The sequence below is a fragment of the Corvus hawaiiensis genome, chromosome 18 (assembly GCF_020740725.1).
Source record: "Corvus hawaiiensis isolate bCorHaw1 chromosome 18, bCorHaw1.pri.cur, whole genome shotgun sequence".
In the NCBI taxonomy this organism is placed as follows: domain Eukaryota; kingdom Metazoa; phylum Chordata; class Aves; order Passeriformes; family Corvidae; genus Corvus; species Corvus hawaiiensis.
Genome location: NC_063230.1, coordinates 7338147 through 7360465, shown reverse-complemented (window position 1 = coordinate 7360465; position 22319 = coordinate 7338147). Strand labels below are relative to the sequence as shown.

Here is a 22319-nt window from a genome sequence, read left to right as displayed (position 1 = left end):
TAATGAAGGCTCTTTAATGGGATTTAAAGGTAATTAGCTAAGAGACAGTAAATTTTTTGTCGTTAAGTCTTTGAAGAGACACTGAAATACTTTTTGTGAAGAGCTGTATCCGTATTAAGACACCAAGTAGGTTTTTCTACCCAATTTTTCTTGGGAGGTTCTGTCACTGCCCAACAGAGCAGGAATACAGTGATTTTAAATTCCATGCAAGAAAACATATTTTAGTGAAACAGAAGCCCTGGAAGGCTGCTCTGAGGCCTCACCAACCTTCTCCAGGCTGAACATCCCCGGCTTCTCCAGCCTGTCCCCCCCGGCCCGGCGCGGCCCCGGAACGCGTCTGCCGCCGCCGGTGTTTCCGCGCCGCGGCCGTTCCCCGCCGCAGCCGGCGGAAGGCGCGGGCGGGCCCGAGGCGCGGCCCGGGCAGCGCAGGCCGAGCAGGCCGAGCCGCCGCCATGGGCAAGCGGCAGCACCAGAAGGACAAGATGTGAGCGGGGGGCGCGGGGCGGGGCGCGGGGGGGCCGAGCTGTGCGGGGCCGTGTCTGTGCTGTGCCTCAGTGACCCCTCTGTCTCGCAGGTACATCACGTGCGCCGAGTACACGCAGTTCTACGGCGGCAAGAAAGCAGGTAAGGGGGGACGGGCCGCTCCCTCAGGTCCCCGGGACAGCGGGTGCTGAGCTCCGACCCCCGGCCTGCGGCCCGAGCTCACGGTGCTGCTCGGAAATGCCGCGTTTGTGGCCAGATGAGCGTCCCCGCCCTCCGCCGGGTCTGTGCCCGCTGGTGGGGCAGGGCCTGAGCGTTGATCATCAGATTTAAATTCAGCGCTGTCGGTCTGTCAGAGCTCTGTTGTGACCTTTTTCCGGCAGTGTAATTTCAGTTCAGAAATTTTAGTTACAGTCATGTGTTTATCCTTGTCATCAGTAAATTGCCACGGTTTATGTAGCAAAATGTAACTTTAAAGTGTTTCTTTGTTACCTAGAATACCATGTATTTATTAAAACCGTTGTGTGGGTTTTCTTTTTCCATAAACAGACCTTCCACGGACCAATTTTAGACGTTTATCATTTGATCACTGCAGGTAAGACAACAAATTTACATTATCATTATAAAATGACACATCTAGTTATCAGGCTGGTGACACTGAACTAAAGCCATCTTCTTCTGAGGCAATTACTTTCATTGACTTGTGCCTGCTGGGGCAGTAGCATGGCAAGAACAAGTTGAATAAGAACTGAAACAAAGTCTGTGTGACCCATGATCAGTGTCTGCAGAGGTTGGAGGTGATGGCTGAAAGAATACACAAGTGATAAAATAATGCAGAACAATTACTGTGTACATCCCACTCTTTCAAATCTGTGTAATCAGGGCTCAAATCTACTTGTCCCTGCTCAGAATGTGCTTGGTCAGTCTCTCATCTTGCTGAGATAGTGATAAAGGTAGCTTGAAAAATACTTCTGCTACTTTTTTCTGTTTAGAGTTTACTGCTTGAAGTGCAGGAGTGAAGGAAGAGAGTTGGTAGAAGTGGGTTAGAAATCCTTGTTACTTGGGTAGTTCAGGAAGTTGCCTTCCATACAGAGGAGCTAACAGCTGCCAGGATTATGGAAGCATCCCTAACAAGGGATGCTGAATGTGATTGCCAATTACATCGTGATTTCCAGCTGATTTTGCTAACAAGAGTGTGTTCTCTTTTTTCCAGTTTGTCTCTGCAGCCATTTGAATACCCAGTGTGCACACCAGATGGGACAGTCTTTGACATCCTGTAAGTTCCTGTCTGTACTTAGCTTCATTTTCCTGTTGTTGAACTGCTTACAGCTGTGTAACCATCATTTGGTCTTTGCAAGTTAGCAAAAACAATCGTGGCCATCAGTAGAGGTTTCTGATGGTGCTTGTCACAAATTACTTTATCCCTTCTCTTTTCAGGAGCATTGTTCCTTGGATAAAGAAATATGGAACCAATCCAATCACAGGAGAAGTAAGTAGTGATGGGTGTATTCATATCATGTCTTTGCTTTCTTTATGCTCAGTTTTTAATTTAATGTTTTGGAGAAACAAAAATGCCTTAGTGAAAGCAAAAGAGATTGAATGGGAGCACAGTTTTGAAGGTGTGTGAAAGAAAGGAGAGCATTACATCTATTTATTTTTTGTAATTGGATTGTAAATAGGGCAGAGGTGAGTGGTTCATTTATATGAACTCCCAGGGTATCTTGCCTGCCTTCCAGCTGTGGCATAATGAGCATCTGTATAGATGGAAATACAAACGGTTGTTATGCTGGTGCTGCCCAGAAAGCCTAACTGCTCATTGATGGAAAAGACTCTACTGCTGCCTCATATAAGCAGAATTCTGGTCTCTACAGGGCAAGGGGCTGGCACCTCTCCATCTGGGTTTAAACTTGCAGCAATGTTTCTTAACCCAAAGGATATTTGGCATCATGCAGATTGAGGAGATCAATAGATGATATTATGAATGGAAAGCTTACACTACAGAATCTTTTGAGTTATCATGACAGTATATTTCAGAAAGCTTCTGCCATCATGGTTCACTGTGAGAGAAACTTTTGTGGGTCTCTCCCCCCTTTTTCTGCATAAATGACAATTATGAAGGGATTGCTTTCTGTAATAGCATGAAGTTGTAAAACACTGAATAAACAGGAAGTAGAGGAAATATTTCCCTGTTGGAATTAATTTTTTTTTCTGATGTGTTAAAGTGCATTGTTTATGAGGGCATAGGGGAAAATTTTAAGCAGAAACTGTTGCTTGAGCAGCTGAGATTTGTCTTTTCCTTCAGTGTGTGCAGTTACTTTTCCAGGCACTGGGTGGCAGCCATTGCCCAGGATTGCCGATGGCTCTGGGCTGTGAGATGCCTTCTGAAACATCTTGTGTTTGATTAAAGATCTTCCCGTCGGACAGATACGAGGAAAAGCTTACAGGTGCAACATTCCAAACTCTAAACATGAACAGCCTGTCTGAGACTTAATATCTTCCTGCAGGTGTGTTTGTGCAATGGTGAGATGACTGAAGGTGTTTCTTCACACGTGAAGAGGCCAGTGTGTTGTTGAGAAGGAATGAAATTACAGCTATTTCATTTGTTTTCGCCAGCCTCTCACCAACCTTGCTGCTCTCTGCATTGGTTGGGAGTTTTGGGGTGTTACCAGATCATTTTTTTTCACTCAGAGCAGCTCATTGCAGACTGTGAACCATGGTGTGGTTTAAAATTGCTTCAAGTAAATGCTAAGCAAGAAGTGTAACGTGCCTGATTGTGTTGTGCAATGGAGAGAGAGGGAGACTGTGCAGAATATAGTTGGTGAACCATAAATGTTTAAATGAATTCAGGCCTTGACACCTGTTAGTTTACCAGACTTTTGCCTCTGTAGTTGATCTGCAGTGCACTTCCAGCTCTCCTCAGTGTGCATCCACCCCTTTTCCTCTGTATCACTGTCTGGGGAGCCCTTTCTTCCCCCTTTTGTTCTGTGGTGGACTGGTGCTTGTACAGCTCTCTCCTCCACAGGACCAAGATCTTCCAGATCAATTGGAAGAAAGAGGAGACACTTGTTCTCCAGAATAGCACACAGCCCTGCTGAATCCAGCCCTGTGGAGCTCTAAGTTGAAGAGTGGGGTTGAAAGAAGGATTGTATTTAGATTTTATTTTTCAGAGGGATAGCTGAGGTTTTTGGAAGGGGAGGATGGCATTGGACAGGAATGGGATAGGAGTGCTGGGATAAGGCAGGGTAGGTGGCAGAGGAAGTCAGTGAATTGAGCTTGTGCATCTCTGGACTGCTCTGTCCTCTGTTGAATCTGTCACTGTGCGTGCACCCTCTGTTTCCTGTGCAGCTTGTTCATGGAAACCACAAAGTATCTTTCATAATGAATTGATGACTTAGAGAAATTCAGGACTCTCTTTATTTAGAGAGGTATCGAGCCAGATTAGCTGCAATGCCATGTTTTGTACAGTAACTTATGAAGTTACTTTGCACAGGTTGGTGATGAGGCTCTGGAGAATTTTTCTGTTTATTTGTCTTGAAGTAAAAAATAGTAATGAAACCCTTTGTGGCTTGTACTTCTCTGGTTGTGGTTTGCTACAGGACAGATACTTTAGAGAAGTCAATAGACTATTTGAAAATGGGGTGTTAATGGTGCACTCTTGGCACTCACTGGTTCTGTCTAGCTGTCTTATTTCTGAAGTGGACCCCTCAGTGGAGAACTGGAGAGCCTTGCAGTCATTAATATATTTTGCTGTGCTCCAGGGGGTAGGACTGTGCTAGTCTTTTATTAATTGGTTGTTTGTGAACTGATCTACGAGGGATTTCTCTGATTCTTCTGTATCCTAAACTATTGGACTAGCCTTTGTTTTTAAAGAAATGCTGCAGTGCAAATCACCATTGACCTTTGTCTAGAATTTACCATGAGCTATTCTAGAAAGTAACTTTAGATTTATCCCCCCCCACACTTTTTAAGAATGCATTGGTGTAAAAAATGCTTGTTTTACTGCTACACTAATAATTTTGGAGGAAGCAGTGCATTGCTTGCAGCTGAACTACAGTCTGTCAGTTGGCATTGGCTCACTTTTTTTTGTCAGCTTTGTCAGGACACTGCCCTGGCTTATCCTTACGCTAAAATTGCATAGAATAAAGAGGAAAGTGATAGTTAGCTCATTCCTTTTTACTGACAACAGCACTTTGGCATCTTGGGCTTGCAGAGTGTTGCAGGCTTGCCAGAATGTTTCATGTAGTGACGTTCTGACAGCCTGACCAGTGTGCCCACAGGAGGCAGCCAGCTGGGATCAGGATACCTGTTTCAAGTAGTGAGATTGGCCAGAGCATGTCTGGTTGATTGGAATCTCAAATATGAACAGATTAGCGTGCCTTTTGACAGGAATTTCAAGGAAATTGTTCTTCTTTGTTGCGTGGATATGTTACATGTGGGCTGAGCTATTTTTCCTCCTGTGCATTGTAATGTGTCTGATGTCAATACCTATTTTTTCCACTCTGGTTCAGTGACATTGTCACTGTGTGTGGGCAGACCAGATTGTTGTGGCTGTACTTTCAGCCCCTATCAAGGCTCTGTAACCTTGGGCAAATATCTCTGTTCCCTTGTCTCAGAAGTAGCTACTGTCTTTGTCCCTTGTTCCCCCTTTTCTTTGGGAATTTAATTCTTTTGGACACTGGAAAGCCAGTTAATTCGATTCAGTCCAGTTAATTTAGCCTGGCCTAAGAGTTAGCTTAGGAGACCTGAAGATGCTGTGTGGTGGATTTATGAGACTGAGAGTCACATTTCTGGTCTGAATGAGGCAGAACAGAATTTGTGCTTTGCCCCATCTCATGCAAGGTTAAGATCCAGACCTGCAGGCCAGAGAGGGTGTTTTCTTAAGCATCACAAGGTTTTAGCTTCTCACTAGGTTAAGGAGGAAACTTTTTATAAATTCTGAGGGTTTTTTACAGGTTAGAAAAGCCTTTTGCTTAGGCTGCCTCTGAAGATAACCATAAAGAGGAGTCTGGTGCATATGAAGAAATAATAGAAGGCAGAGCCACTGACATGGAAAATGAGAACCAACTTTGGAGTCAGAAGGCTAAAAACCCCTGACTTTTCCCAGTGAGACAACTGCCTTTTAAAAAGAGAGAGCTGGACACAAAGCTTTGCTCTGTGTACAATATAAATATTTGCTATTTTTCTCCCACACTCTTTAATCCTGTATTTACCAAATAAAGCTGACTTGAGGTGAAGTTATGACTAAAATGATGAAATAATTGTGGCAGTACAGGTGCCTGGCTCCTGCAGTAAGCCTGTCTGATCTGGGCTTTGGAAGCACCAGAGAGCTTGTACCTGCAATACCCTGCAGCAATGGCAGCCTGCAGTGGACACCTCCTCCCTCCAGCACTGCTCATGAGGAATGTAAATAGTGCCCTTTTTATCAATCATTTGTTTGAAGTAAGGTTGGTAAGATGATGCTTGCCATAATAATTATAGGCACTTTCAAAACCTGTAACTTCTTCCCCTCAAAAGAAAAAATTGCAACTAAATCTGTTATTTCAAAACTTGGAAAATCATTCTCAAATACATTCCTTAAATATATTGATCTTCCAAATGCTGGCAGCTATTGTTACTTCATTTTATTGTTGAAATCATGATTTCTTTTCAATTTGGTCAGCTAGATTTCAGTGAGTCTCATAAATCCCACAGAAATCAGTTGCTGGTTTTGCAGTGTAGCTTGCTGACCTGGTTTAATGAAGAGGATATGAAGAAGATTACTTCTTTTACTGCTAATTTGTTAATCTCATTTAAAAAAGGAACAAACAACCTTACAACACTTTTTTTTTAATGCACTAAAAAAGTCTTTGGCTATCTAAATAAGGGAAATCCTGTCTGAAGAGGATGCAGAAATAGGGGCAAAGGTGAAACTTCCTTAAACATAAAAGTGTTTTTACCATGTTTGTATTTTGAGAGCATAGAGATAGAAATAGAAAACATTGATAATTGTTTTTTCACCCAGGGAGTGAACATAATGAGAAGGAGGGCTTAGGTATTTTTTTCTGCTTTTTCAATATTCCGAATAAAGAAACTGCAGTGTGTGAGCAATGCGGGAAATATCAAGTACTGTAGGAACAGGTGTTAAAGCACAGTTCAAGTTCCCACCAGGACTTTATGGTTCACTACAAATTGCTTTCCATCTCTGTCGCATAATCAGTGCAGGATCCCTGTGTTTCAGGAATGGATTCCTGAAAGTGGGTTGGATGAGCTTCACACATTACTGAGTCAGAGGTGTTGAGATCACAGTCACAGACAAAACTCATCCAACCCTGAGTCAAGTGGAACAAATCTTGGGCCTGAACTGGGAAGAGGACAAGTTCAAATTTCGTGTGACCCTTACTGGCTAAATCAACAGTGACGATGGCTTTTAACTCAGTTCTATGGTCTGTGAGGTAATTTACTGCAGGTTGCTGCTTTAATTGTGTTATTCCAGGTGTGTTTCTAGATAATGAGCAGCAAATAATGGATGTCATCAGACAAAAACCTGTGGTTTGAAGGTGACCCCGTTCAGGCCAGTGTAGCAGTGGACATTGTCAGGAAAATGCAATAGCTGTAGATAATGTTCGGTGGGAGGCATTTTCAGAGTGTTTGTTGAGGCCTTTCTGTAACCTGGTGGTAATGTTACCTTAGCATTCTGATGATCATCTAAAACTGGCACGTTGAAGCTGGAGTCAGATTTTCCTTGTGCTTTTTCATGTCTTTGTCTTGAAAAGTTTTCTGCACTTACTGTTCCCAAAGAGATTGTGCTTACTTTGAGCATTTTCATCTTCTGTCTAGATACAAAATACTGGCAGGAAAATGCTGTGGAGACTTCCACAGGCAGGCTATGTCCACATCAGTTTTCCATATCTAGAGTGCTGGGACTGTCTAATTAAGAGCTAAATAGGTTGACCAGTTGAGATAATTTTCATTATGTGGAATTCAGGGTGAGTCATATCCCTCTCACATTGTTTTTTTCCTCAGCATCAGAGCACAGCACCTGAAATCCAAGTAGTCTGCTGTGTTTTTTCCTTGGGGCTTTGGAAATGAGTGATCATTTAGGTGGATCAGTAACTTCAGGTCTCATTTGGATGTAATATGAGTGATGTATAACTGAGAATTTTAATTTTTCTCTAGAGAACTCCTTTCACATACATGTCAGAAGAAGTCAGCACATCTTCAGCTTTGAAATTCAAAGTGTATTTCTTAATTTGTCTGATGCAACTCAGGCCTTCAGATATTGCATAAGTTTAAATGTCAATTGCCCCCTTTTTCCCCCTTTTGTTAAACTTACCATATTTTTCCTGTATATTTGAAGTGAGGTTTTTTTCCTGTTTATTTGTAAGAAAAGTTTCAGTGTGGGGTGGGAATACAGTTTTTTTCTGGGTGAGTAACAGCTTATTACAGAGCAGAGAACAAAGCTTACAGAAATAAAGCCAAGGGAAGCTTTGTTGTTGAAAAATGATTCAGACAAATCGAGCTTGGTTTTCATGTGTTGCAGTAAGAGGAGTGAAATGATCAGGAGCAGAAAACTGGAAGACTGTCTGAGGTCTTCAGCTGTCTCAGTCTGCTTTGCAAACTGCGTGCTCTGTCTTGAACCAGTGTTTGCTTTCTGCCTGCTATGGCTGCTGAGAGCTTCTGCTGATGGTTTTTCATCTGATACATATCTTCTGTAAATTTTGGGTTTGACCAGCTTAGTCTTGTTTGTATTTGTGCCAAAATTGTGCTTCTCTCTGTTAGTGTTTACAGCTGTGTATTTGGCATGAAGGAATTTAATGCTTTCTTGACATTTTGTTGTTGAGACTTGTATTTTCCTCTCAGATGTTCTTCATACCTTTAAGTTCTCCATACCCTACGTGGTCAGAGTTCTCCTCCACATCTCTTAAATTTGAATGTATCTTCTTTGAACAGAGTTAATCTTAATTATACACAGTAAATGCTGTGTGAGTGCCTGCTACAGTGGTGGGAATATTTTCTAATCTCTTCCTGAAATACTTTGATAATACTTTGATAATACACGTGATAGTGTAAAACCAAAAACCATTTCAGTGTATGTGAGAGGAAAGGTGCTTTGAGAAAATGGCAATTAATTGCATTTTCTTTTGGTAGGCTGGGTCATTTCAGAAGCAGGTATTTATTTATAAGTAGCCAGGATGAGCAGTAGTTCCTCTTTTTCTCTTTTTTTTGTTGTTTCCAGTTGGATGTTGCTGCCTGTATTTCTGTGGGCAGTAGCAGCCTTTCAGACACGGGTGGTTACAGCTGTCGTCGTCAAGCATCTCTCTCCAGGTGCATTTTTGTCTGGAGCAGCAGACACAGGCTGCTGCTCCAATGCCCAGAATCCACTTTGAACGAGATGAACTCTTCAATATGCAGCAACTGAGCCGTGTCGTCTTACCTCATTGGCCTCAGAAATTATTAGCTTTTACTCAACAGTCTAAATGCATTAATAATTGACTAGTGACCATAAATTTTCAAGGCCCCTGGATAGAAACATATGAGGACATGATTCCTGCCCTGAGGAATGATCAGGAAGTCATGTGTCGTAACTGGAAATGGTCATAAAACACAGGGGTGATCAAGGGGATGAAAATCCCACTGAGTCATATCCTGACAGATAACTCCTTTTTGGAGTTTTCTGAAAATTTCCCATTCTCCTTTGTTGCTGACAAACATGGATAGCTGGTTCTTTCTTTACCAGAGTTGTTTGTGTGTTTTACAGCAGTGTACCCAATACTACTAATAGTTAGCCTTTATCTGTCCTAAAAAGGGGATTTATTTTTCAATTCCCTGTATCTTTGGGAAACAGCGAGGGTGAAGAAGATGAGATTTGCCTCTACTTTCTGCTCAAGTGCTTTATCAAAAAAAGACATATAAAACCTTCCAGTGTCATGAGTCACTGGTCAAGCTGCTGTTCCTCCTTCACACCTTGCTGACTGTGCTGGTGGTGGGCAGTGTTTGATCCAGTAACCCGCCTCTGGACACGGCAGATAAACATGTCCACCATTATTTCTAATGCATTATGTCCCTTACAGCAAAAAGGTATTTACATCTAGGCTTTACAGACTGAACAGATGGTCTCTTCTTTTCCTTTTCTGTGTTTTGGTGTAAGTGTGCACATTGGATGGGATTTTGTGACTGTGACACTTGAAAAACTAGCAGCTGTGAAGCGCTCTAGCCTTAAATGAGATGCAGCATGAGGTTTCCCACAGATCTTTACTTGCCTGTTTTTCACTAAAATTGGAGACTAGATTTTTGGTGCTTCTGCAAAGCTTTATTTTCTTTGAACTGTATTTGGCTGTGGGTCTCTGGATTGGTAGACTTCTGACTGCATTAAGACTGCAGGTTTGATCTTGCAATGCAGCCACACATCTTTTTCTCATGGTAATTTCTGTTAATGTGCTCTTTGATAGAGCAGCATTATTGCTGGTATCTGTGAGCCGTGTGTGTTATCAACCATATCTTTATGGTTCTCTGGACAAGGCTTTGGTGACCATATGGTGTCAGTTTAATTAACTTTTAAATATGTAAATACAGTGGTCTGGAAGTGTGTAATGAAGGATCTTCTGTGTCCATTTCCATTCTAGCCCAGCAGTACATGAAAACTGCAGTTAAACAGCAGCTTCATCCAAGAATGTGAATTGAGGGTATCTTTTTAGCATTAGGTAGGCAGCTGTGATAAATATGGAGCATTTTTGTTGTTGAATCGAACGTAGAAATAATACCTTGAATTGTGAGGCTGTTCTGGTCTCTTGGCTGCTGAGCCCAAATTTTTCATGCAGTGTTAAACTACACATAGATGGCTTATCTTGTTAAAACAGTGCTGCTGTTTCCAATTGTAAACCCTAATGTGTAGACCTGAGGATTTCCAATGCCCTTTATCATCATTAAATCCGTTCACAGGATCTGAAATAAGTAACATTATACATGGAATTATTCCAGTACTATTCATTGAATTCATGTCCCCATTTTTTGTGAAGATTTTGTAGCAAGGAAAATTATAAGAGGGCTTCTTAAAATGGGAAGTTGTATGCAAAGTTATACGTAACAGGTCTCATCTCTAAAGAAACCAAAGCATGTAATACAAAATTCGTTTGCTGTTGTTAAGCTAAGCTTGGTACTTGGTAGCAGCACTGCGTTTCAATATTAGTGCTTGTTCTGGCTTTCTCTTCTGCTTGAGGTAACTCTGTGTTTCTTGTTTTGGTGGGATGAAAACCATCAAATGGCCATGCCAGCTCTGAATGATTTTTGACCTCCTGTTATGAACCAGTTCAGATGTGACACATTAATTTTTCCCCATGTAGTGTGTTGGCCCTGGCTGGACCCCAGGCACTGCCAAAGCCCCTCTCTCCCTGGTCCTCCACAACTGGACAGGGGAGAGAAAATGTCACTGGGGGTTCATGGGTTGAGATAAGGGTAAGAAGAGATTTTCTTCTTAGATAAGTTATCCCAGAGGCCTTACCACCGTTTCTGATTGTCCCAGCCTTGGCCAGCAGCATGTCCATCCTGGAGCCAGCTGGACACAGCAGAAGCTTCCAGCAGCTTCTCACAGAAGCCTTGTAGCCTCCTGCTACAAAAACCTGGCCACACAACCCCAATACTAGCTTCCCTGGATTTTTGTGTGTTCCTGACAGAGGCCATTCAGTGTGTCCGATCAGGGGGTCCAATCCCCAAGTGCTGAACATTTGAACACTTCCTCAGTTACTGTTGGTGGGATGGGAAAGTCTGTCTTTACTAAACGCAGTACTTGCTGCACGTCACCAGCTCTGCCCATGTGTGGGTAGAGAATCAGTGGAGCCCTTTTTGATTGCTTTTCAGGCTGGTGCGTATCCAACAGGGTCAGAGCCTCATTAACAAGAAGAACGTGCAGCCAGAGACCAAAGAGATTCAGCGAGTGTAACTAATTGATGCGTGGGGATTGTAGGTCATATCTGCATGAGCCACCCAGCGATGACAGAGAGTGATTTAATTCGAAACAATTGGCGTGTTCCATCCATCCGCGAGCTGCCACAGTGCCCCACTAACCTCCGTGGCGTCATCACCTCTGCCTGGGTATCAATAAAGGATGCTGCCCTTTGGGATCCCGCAGGAGCCACTGCTGTCAGCTGACAGATGAGAGCGTGCGGGGCGCTGGGGCTTCTCGCTGCCGCAGGAAAGTAGGTCATGGCCAAAAGTAGCCTTGGCTGCCTTTGTGGAAGTGTGCCTGTGAGAGAGGAGTCAGCTGAGAAAAGAGCTCGCACGGTTTTGCATTTGTTTTTTTTTTAGCCCTTCCTTGCTGTGGAGCAGCTGGCACTACGTGCCATGAAATGCGTCTGCTTTCCAGTATTTCTGCATAAAATATTTTTAGAAGGGAATATGCGGCTCTTATTTCTGCTTAAGGGAAGTGGCAGATGCTTGTGGCCTTTTCATTTTCATTAGGAATTTAGAATTTAATTAGATCAAGTGTTTTTAATAAACACTTTTTTTCCTCTTGCTTTCTTAACTGGAGCGTGGCTGAAACTGGATGGTGGGTGTGTGTCAGGGAAACTCAGGTTGAAAATAGTTTTGAACTTGAGCTATGTATGCAACGTTTGTTCTCTTTTAAGCCTTATTAGTAATAAAAAATACATGAAAACAAGTGCTTTAACTCATTTTAGGATTCATTCACTCCTGCTGTCTCTTCCCATGAAGATCAGCACCCGTTTGTGGCATAACAGTCATTTCCATGGCAACAAACTGTGTGATGGTACTTGGAAAGCTTTGACTTTTGATGGAGAATAAATAAAAGGAGATTCACCCACATGCAAGATAATCCTGGTTTTGTGTGAAATGAGAGGAAAAAAATGATATTATACAGGTGGCCTATATCATGTCCTTTTACACTTTCCTGGGTAATGTGTAGGTGTTTCAAAACTGGACCTTCTGGAAGTCCTGGTGTGTGGACTCCCTGCTTTGTGGCTGCTCTGTGTGCAGTTGCCAGATCCTGTAGCCTGGTCCTGGGCACAGAGCAATCCTTTGCAGCAGATCATCACCTGGTTTTGCTGTTCTGAGGCTCCAGAGATTTCCTTTGACTAAATACTAAATCTCCCTCTTGCCTTGCCACGCAAGCCAAAGCACAGGGCTACTCCAAAGCTGACGTGTCAAGGTCACTTCTTCAAGAGAAGCCTGATAGAAGGCCAGCCTGTGGCAATAAAAGTCTGTAATATTCGTACAGCACTTCACTACAGGGTTCTCACTCCTGGCAGTATTTCAACTCCTGTATGACAATCATTGTTTTTTATTTACTGTTGACATAAGACTGTGTAAGTGCTGGTCTCTGTGGGGAGCAGATCCAGCACAAGCAGCTGATGCACCATGAGTAACTGATGCTGAAAAATAACCTTTTTCCATATTATGGAAAGGTATGACCTGAAATACCATACTATTTCCCTGGGTGTGGAGTGAGAGTCCGAGGACTTGGCAGCTCTTCTAACAATACATCATACGGTGACAGATGAAACAGTGCACTGCAGCTTTTGCTACCTTTAAAGTCTGCACAGCCGTTTAGTCTGTCTTTTCTACTAAATTTCTGTCAAGGTATAAATCTGAATCTTTAATCATGCTAAACTGTTTCTTAGGGAACTGTTTTCATTTTTCTTTAAAGGTGCTCATATGTTTTGGGCATACCTCAGGTCTGCCAGGAGGATAATTTAAAGACCTTTCTTGAAATTATCAATGTTTCCAGTGGTTGTATTTCTAAAGAAGCTTTCTCTGAAACATAATTTTTGGGCTGTTGCACAACATGTGCACAGATGGATGCTGCTTTGTGTTAACAGTTGTTTAGGTTGAACGTATCTGTCCAGGATCAGATGATAATTTTGGCAACTCTGCAGTTCCCCTACTACTTCTTTGATAATTTTTTCTTGTAAGAAGATAAATAAATAAATAAATCTCTGCATTCACTTAGTCATTTCAGAAGCTGCCATTGCCTTTGCTGTCCTTTGTACCCCAACAGTGGGCAGATATTGGAGTGTTGTGGGTGGTTTTTTTGAGAATCCACTTAAGAAAAAGCAGCGGTACTGGTCTTCCATCACATAACTAAATATAACTGAACCTGGCCTCTTTTTTCCATTCCCACCTTATTCCTACTAGCTCTCATTGCTCTTCCTGCTAATAAATTAGAGAGATTGTTACCTTTCTGGCAGCAAATGAGCCTGCCAGTTGGTTGAGAGCAATTTGAGAAGCGCCTTCTATAAACGAATGAGTCCAGCTGTCATAACATGTACTCTGTAAACCAAGAATATGAATTTTGATTAGGCACAGAAAGCCCACTAACTTAGTTTTACACGATTTCTTCATTGCTCTTTGCCATAATGATTGAAGTAGCAGTGTCGGCACCGGGGCTGGCAGATCTCCACTCGTAGCTGTTTATTAAGAGCTGTCTGGGTTATAAAAACCTCCCTAATCTCTTCAGGTGTGTGTTTTGAGAAGAGAACCGATTGTTTCTTTTAAAAGGCCTGTGCTGTGTGTGCTTTTAAGGATCCATTTGGCAGTGAAACTGTCTCTGACAGCTGATACAATCAAAGGGTTTGTTTTTTTATAAGTCTCAGATCCTGACTCAGCCCTGCAGCTCGTTGGGCTGGACTTTTCGTCTCCAGCTGGGTGCCCCAGTCGAGCACTACCAGACCATCCCAGCAGACTGTGCTGGTGGGATCACCCAGGCTGTGATGTGCCCTCTCTTGCCTGTGATGTACCCAAATCACATACTGACCCCATGGAATGACTGGCATACGTGGGCCTGTCATGTTACTGAAGGTTCACTGTTATTTTGAGTGTGTTTGCAGCTTCCATGTCTTAGGGAAGGCTGCAGGACAGGAGCAGCCTGATTGTCCAGAAATGTTTGCCAGCCCAACAGCTCTTCTTTTCCCATGTCAGAAAACCCTTCCAGAGAGAGGGCAGCAGAAAAATGCCATAGACATCCTTCTGATGAAGCATGGGAGAGCAGGAGTAGCTCAGTTTGCAGTGTCCTCTCTAGAGCTGGAGAACATTATCCCAACCTTGGCTGTCATCTCAGTTCCCTGTTCAGTGGAATTGTTACCTGGGGATTAAGTGGCTGAAAATCCCTCCTGGGACTCCCTTTGTGACCCCAAGTGCCTCTCCAGAGAACCTGTGCCTCCGTTTCTCTTTATTATTGCTGGCTGTCATGTGGGCTCCACTGCACATTTCCTGAGTAAAAGGAAAATTACAGTTATTTCAGAAAAGGCATTGAGCTTGATTGCCAAAATGGTTTGCTGGCTTTATGACTTTCATCAGAGGTCCCTGCTGAATTGCCCTTTCTTATCAGCAGTGATGATCTTTGCCTCTTAGCTTTTCATGCAAACTCCCTTTTCAGTCTGTGCTAAGAGTTGTGCAACTCCTTGAGCTGATTCCCCATGGTTAGCACTGTACTGTGTCAAATACAGCCCTGTAAACAAATGTATCCCAGTTCTCAGGCTCCCTGAGCCTTGTTTTTGTGGGCTGTCTGTGACTTGAATTCCCAGGGTTCTGATGATTCAGACGACTTGCAATATATTATTAATAAATTATGTACTATTAAAGTCCTAACAGTGATGTTACAGTTTCCTCTTATTTCCATGGTTACATTCTGTTGTGATTAATCTTTTTAATGCTTTATTTTCTTTAGAAACTGGATGCCAAATCACTTATAAAACTGAATTTTGCTAAAAACAGTGAAGGTAAGTGCAGTCATTTTCTGTGGTGGTGTTTTGTTGGTTTTTTTTCCTTAATGAGTTCTTCAATAAATTCTGGTTTGCCTTACCTCATGGTGAACTTAAGTAGTTTGTGTTCTCTATCATGGTTTTTGTTTTTTGAGTAGAGTAATTGCTTCTTGTGAGTGATATGTTTACCTTCAAAGTTCCATTTCTCTTTTTCTTTACACTGGGGAGCTGTAAATTATTCAGCAATTTCACTTTACTATAGCTGCTACTGCACTAAGGTACTGTTTACTTTAAGGAAAGAATCAGAAAGAGTGAAATTTCTGTAATGTTATCTTATTTCTAACTTGCCTGTGGCAATATTTGCTGTTCACTTGGTTTTGAACAGCTTTTTGTTTATAAAAGGGATTAGACTTAAATGAACACGTGGGATTTTATGAATAGAAGCACACAAGACAGTTGCCTCGAGTTTTATTTCTGCAAGATATAAAATCTGCTTCCTAAGAGAGCATGGTAGGAACAAAAGAGAAGAGTGGAGATGAATTCATCTTCTACAAAGCAGATAATGATTTCTTTGAAATGAGAATGGCAAAGATTAGGTGGGAATAAAATTCTGGAGTGTCTGTCTCCTTATTTTACCAAAATCTGTGGATTACAAGCTCTTTTCTGTAGCTGATAGATTTCTTCTGCACCTTGTGTTCCATCTGTCTCAAGAGCAGGGTGTTAAAAATTGATCAACAGTCAGTGTGGCCAAAGCTTTTGAAAGATACCATGACATTGTGCTTTCCCTGAAGAAGTCCAGTTCATAATGCTGGGGTGGAATGACAACAGCCATACAGTCTTAGAAGCCTTTTCCTTAAAAAGGTGCATTCTGTGTCATTAACCAATCACGGGAAAATGCAACGAAAGACAAAAATTAAATGTTGCATTTCTGTCTATCAGCAAACTTTTCTTTAAATTGTAAGATGTGGAATGGTTGCTACATATGTAGGATCTTCTCTGTTCACACAGAAATATGATGCAAAAGGTCTTTGGACATTGCAGTTTCTCACATTTAGTGATCACTTATGAGTTGAGTACCTTCTATCCCGATCAACATGTGTGTGCCCTCAGTAGTTTTGCTTGTCCTAGAACTGAGAATATGGTGACTTGCTCTTTTTTATGAAGCTGGAACAAGGCCTCACATTTTACCAGAGTGTTTCTGTATCCATCAGTTGGGCCATACCCTGATGCCGCTTCCAAAAATCCCTTTCTAAACTTCTTGAGTTTCAGTCCCTTGTGGCAATGGCTTTCCTTCAGCCCTGGTGGCATTAACAAAAGTGTCCTCAGCTTTGACTTAGGCAGGGAGGCAGAGCTGCCTCTGATGGCACAGTGAGCACAGTCTCTCTAAGTGTTTGCCTCCCCTGTCCTCACAGGTGCTGGGAGCAGCCTGTTCTGGCCTCCCTGCTGGTTTTGATTTTCAAATGGTAATTTGAAAAACAAGAACCAAATAGGCCCAACTTTGATTTTCAAATGGTAACTAGGAAAAAAAGAACCAAATAGGCTCAACTTATTTCAAAAATCTCACTTGAACCCCCAGGTCTAGCAAACTGATCAAGTATTAATAACCTTCTTCTAATTGCTTTCTGCTGAGATTATCCAGACATTTTTCTTTTTCCTCCTACATTGCCTCCCATCAGTTTGCTTGCTGTTGACTTGCTTAATATTTGTGCTGACCCTCCTGGGAAAATTCACAGCTTGATTAGAGCAGAAGCTGGGTACCTTATTGAGTAACGTGTTCAGATTTAATGGCATTCTGCTTGCCACATTTGAATACAAAATGCTCCCCCTGCTTAAAGCACAACAGCTGTTGTGAACTTTTCTGTAGGCTGTAAGCTAAACTTTTATTCCTGGAACAAGGTGCTTCTATTCATAAACAAGAGTGATACAGAGCACTGGACTCGTTACAAGGTACAGGCTCATGTTATCAATAGATCTTTGATTACAACAGTAGCAATTGTACTGTGGTATTTCATAAGTATCAAGCAAGCTGGACAAAGTTCCGTGTTGGGGGATTGAAGGCAATAGATTTCAGAACTGCATTTTCCTTGCTTGTTTTATAGTTCTCTTAACTGTTACTTTTTCTAGCACCTTTTCTGTCATTGGAGAATCAAAACGTTGTTGAAACACCATTGAATACGCACTGAAGTTACACTTTATATTAAAAATTAATGTAAATATCATCCACAGAGATCAGAGAAATTAGCTGTTTCAAAACAGTTACAGGTCTTCGTGTGAAATTTAAACTTTTTTCCCTCTATCAGGCAAGTATCACTGTCCAGTGCTGTTTACTGTATTTACCAATAACTCCCATATTGTGGCCATCAAGACTACTGGAAATGTGTTTGCCTATGAGGTAGGTTCTCTGTTGCATTCCATTACTACTATTTTATACTTGGTGCATTTCAGTAAAGATCACAAAATGGTTTAGAAATACAGGTAAATTTTATTCTTGTTTTACAGCCAGGGAAATTAAAGGACAGGGAGATGAACTAACTTCACAAATTGTTGTCCAACTTTAGCCTTCAAAATAGGAACAACTTCAGAATATGAATTAAATAATATTTCTAAAACCTTAAGTTAATCTGCATGTACTGAATCTTGTATTTCAAAATAAGTAGCTCTTACATGCTCCTCAGTTGAAATAATAGCCAAATTTTCTGTTGTCTTCTTTTTGATACAGTGTCATCACAAAAACACAAATTGCCTCATTTCTATTCATATCAGTGAATGAAAAAGAGCATTTTAGCTGGAGCTGGGGGAATAGGAGAAAAAATGCCTTAATGGACACTTAAACTGCATTTTTATTCATGTTTTGTGAACATTTATGTGAACCCAAGTGGAATTTTAATCGTGACTTCTTTGTATAATCCTTACTGTAAAAGCAGGTTTATTTATTTTTTCAGTAGCAAAGAAATCCTTCAATTAATGAATCCATATCCAGTGTTGTTTTCTTTATGATGTGTACTTCAAGATTTTATTGATATCACATATTTACTTGTAACATTTACACACGAGAATCTGATTTTTGCTGTCTGTGTCCTTTGCCTGGCTGTTAGGCAGTTGAGCAGCTGAACATAAAACCGAAGAGCTACAAGGATCTCCTGACAGATGAGCCTTTCACTCGGCAAGACATCGTCACACTGCAGGTAACCTTTTCTTTCTCTTACACCTCACACCATACAGCTTTTTTTTTTGCAGAGGGTGAAATGCTACTGTTGTAGCATTTGTACACTGTTCTGGTAGGAAACTAGAGTCACTGAACAGAAAAACTTTGCTGTATTTTCTTTGTTATCCAGATGAGTCACAAAGATGCCATATAACAATCTGGAAGAGTAGTAAGTTGCCCCACGTGGCCTGTGGTATCAAAAGAAACAATGTTTAGAATGTAAAGTATTTAAACTTTTAGGAACTGGACATGTTGCATTAAGACTGAAGTGGATTGTCTGTCTTACTCTTTCAATGATGTATAAAAGAGTCAAAGCTTCAGAAAAGTGTTTTCCATGGAATGTTTCTCTAAATGTAGAATCAAACAAGCAGCAAACCAGAGGATTTTCTCTAATTACTTGTTTGGAATGTTTTTCTTCTTAATAGATACCAATGTTGGTTCTTTGCTGATTTTAAGAAAATTAAAACCTAAATTAAAAGAGCATTGTAAATTTTACAGTGTAAAAGATAGTTATTTACAGATAAAGTTTCATATCAAAAGATCTAAATCTTTTGTTTAAAAATAGGTACTTTTAAGCTTGCATGGTTTCAAAACAGGGGAAAAAATATTCTAGGATCATTATTATTGAAATCATGAGTTAGTATGCATCTCATGAACTCTTAATTGCCACTAGCCAAGACTAATACAGTCTAATTCAAATAGAAAAATATTTTTCATTTATGTCTAAATTTAAATAAAGCGTAGCCCTTCTTCCCTACTCCCAGTGCTTAACAGCATGTTTTTAAATATTTTTCCTCTGTTCCTTTGGGCTTGTTGCTGTTCAAGCTAAAGCAACAAAGTAAAATGTTTTTATTCCAATGGATGCAAAAAATACAGCTTTTTTTTCAGATTGAAAGCTCCCAACAGAATGTTATTTCTGTGTAACTGCATGGTTGCTAATAGATTTGGAAAAGTAAAAAAAGACAAGTGTCTAAAAATGTGTCTGTGTACCCGTATGGAAAACCAAGTTATTTTGGACAAATAATTGAAATGTGCAGTTGCTAAAAAAATATTTTGGTATGTTTTGTAGGGTTGGAATTGAATGTATGTATAAAGAGTGTCTTCCTGTTACTTGCCTAGTTTTGATTTTTCACAGCTGCTCTAGTCCGCTAAATCTCAAAGTGCAACATCTAAAAATTTAGTCATTCCCTATGTGAGTTTTTATCAATATTTTTCATCTTCCCTCTTGACATGTTGGGCTTCTGTTTTGTTTGGAGGAATATGTCTAATATGAGACTAAGTAGATTCTGGTAGTTGTGCAGTCCAAGGTCACAGTCACACATTGCCTGCACCTCTCCCACCTCCATTTAGGGTGATGTTCATAATGTGTGAGTAGATTTGATCCTCTTAAGTAAACAGTTCATTATGGATTGGTGTTAACTTCTGCAGTGTACAGTCTTGTGCTACACTCTTCTTAAATAAGGTTAGAAATAGCAAAGACACCCCCATCTTGGGATTGGACTGCAAGAGATTTGACCATCTGAATGCTGTTGACCAGATAAAATTTGACCTTTTACCAGATCGGGTTTTAAATATGTTTTTCAGAGTTATTTTTAACAAACAGTCTAAAATGGCTTCAGGCTGTTGAAGGAGAAGTGAGAGCCATTTACTGCACTGCCCAACAGCCACTGCAAACTTGCACATGTAACTTGATTTTTTCCTATTCAAATACTGCCCTACCCTGACTTGCTCTGTTGAGGCCAGGATTCAACCTGAAGTGGCATGACTAGCATGGATATTAGAATTGCTTAAGTATATGTGGTAGAGAAATGTGTTGTTATTTTCTCACAGTGTTTTCTTCATATAAATTATTGAAAGACAGACTGATGTCTCCTCTACAAGCTCTCTTGTTGACAGCACTGCAGGCAGCGTGGTGGCTTCAGGCTTCACACTGCCAAGCTCCACCACCTGTGGCTCTGTTTCTTAGCCAGAGTTCATGACTGCAATCTGTTGTGTTTCAGAGCTCTACCCCAATTCCTCCTTCTCTTAAAAACCTTTCAGTTCTGTGTTGAAATTTATCACTTCGCTGTTTTCTCATTCCCCCATGTAAATTGTGTGCTGCGGTATCCAAGAGAGCTGGAATTGAGAGTGAGTTGGTATCACTGACCCTGCTGTTTGGCAAAAAAGTAGATATAAAGGAAGTTGCTATTAAAAACATTCTTTACTTTGCAAAGAGCATCTGAATAGGGCTGTCTGTAATAGCTGTGTTTAGCAATAGAAAATAGCATTTCCAGAGGCTGACTCTGAATGTCCTAGGAAACAGATGGGGTACCTGTGTTTGGTAGTGAAATACAACATGGTAAGTGGAAAATAGGAATGATGTATCTTTACAGATTATTTGTATGATCACATTTTTCCTTATTGATACATAAAGGACAATCCTACATCTGCTTGGATTTTACCAGAATAGCAATTGACCTCAAACTTGGCTTCTCTCTCCTAATATATATAATTAAAAACAAAACAAAAAAGATTTGCTCTTTTCAGAAGAGACAGAATTGCATAATGTGCTTTTCCTGTTCTTGGTGCTAAACATTATTCAAACACAAGTCATAATCCACCCTGTTATCTTTTCTGCTAAGCACCATCTCATCTGGTCGCTTTGAATTTAGTAGCAGTTATTTATGTGCTATTTACTTGTTAAAAAGGACAACTTTTTTTTTTTTAATTTAAAACTAAAAAAAGCAGAATCACAGCTTTAGTTGTTAATAATACCGTCTTAGGTCTAAGATGTGTTTCTCTTTGTAAAGGAATCCGCAGTGCTTCCTACGTGTAGTCCATATACAGAAATTGCTTTTTCCCCTGTTGAAATGCAAATATCCTGGGGTGGAGCATGGCAGTTTTTCATCAGCATATGGCCATATTATCCAGCCAGTCAGGGCAGGAGGTAAAGAGTAATACCATGTCCTAGTGTGCAAGATACATTACCAGTACTGGAATGGAGTTGTTGAGGCGGAAGAAGTCACGGATTCTAGTTTAGCATCTTGCTGATGATGACAGAAATGCACATGACATTATTCCATATGATACCCTTCCTAGATACAGCACTCCCAGTATGACTGGGTTTTTTAGACTGTAGCTCTTTACACTAAAATTTAAATTTCCTTTTCTTAGCTTTGTGATCTTGCTACAAACTTAAGTCAGGTTTTCCATCTTCTGCAGTGCAGGTCTTACATTTTTCCAAGTTTCTCTCTCCTTGCAGTTTATCATTATTTCAGATAATTTTTCTCCCAACTGTACTGGTTCATATCTCTTTTAAATGGAATATGCTGTATGTATGTTGTCTGTGTTTCTCAGAACTTTAAACCCACTTATATTCTTTACCTTGAAAGATGATCAGCTCAGCCTAACTCAGCATCCCTTGAAAATGTCAGGAATGTGTTCCCAGCTGACAGACAACTCTAGTACTGTAAGATTAATTAGTTACACTTAATGGGTAAGGCAGGATGTAAAGCACTTGGAGATCTGTGGGGACAGGGTGTCTGTAATGGAAAAGCTGATATTGTTAACACTTGTTTGCAGTGTTCTTACCTCCCTCTTCTGCTTGCCATTCTGGTTCATTGATGTTCATCGTTTCACTTTGCAATTGGTTTCAAGGTAGGATTGAGCACAGCTTTTGAAATAATATTACATTAGACCTCAGTGCAGAACTAGGTGATTCTTCCAGTCCTATATTTTACTGGTTTTAAGCTAGTATTCAGTTTAAATGTTTAACCTAATTTGAAATTATCTTCCAAGTTAAATTTTTGAGGGATTGAGTGCTAGATTTCAATATCTGCTGTCAAATCTTTATGACAAAATCTGGTCAACAGTCTGGTAGAAATTATTATTTATTTATGTGAATGTAAATTGCATTGTGTTTCAGTCCTATATCATACAAATTATTCTTTGTGTAATGATGTGGA

General features: G+C 40.7%; 1 protein-coding gene across 1 annotated transcript in view; it reads left to right on the top strand.

Annotated features, from left to right (window-relative positions):
* The first annotated feature begins 377 nt into the window (after nt 1–377).
* Nucleotides 378–22319, top strand: part of PPIL2 (peptidylprolyl isomerase like 2) — a 67820-nt gene continuing 45878 nt past the window's right edge. Inside the window, exons 1-8 of the mRNA XM_048322877.1 lie at nt 378–484; nt 575–624; nt 1030–1075; nt 1694–1756; nt 1918–1969; nt 15137–15188; nt 17471–17562; nt 18266–18355. Coding sequence (XP_048178834.1) covers nt 453–484; nt 575–624; nt 1030–1075; nt 1694–1756; nt 1918–1969; nt 15137–15188; nt 17471–17562; nt 18266–18355 — 477 coding nt within the window. The 5' untranslated portion in view covers nt 378–452. The remainder of the gene's footprint in view (nt 485–574; nt 625–1029; nt 1076–1693; nt 1757–1917; nt 1970–15136; nt 15189–17470; nt 17563–18265; nt 18356–22319) is intronic.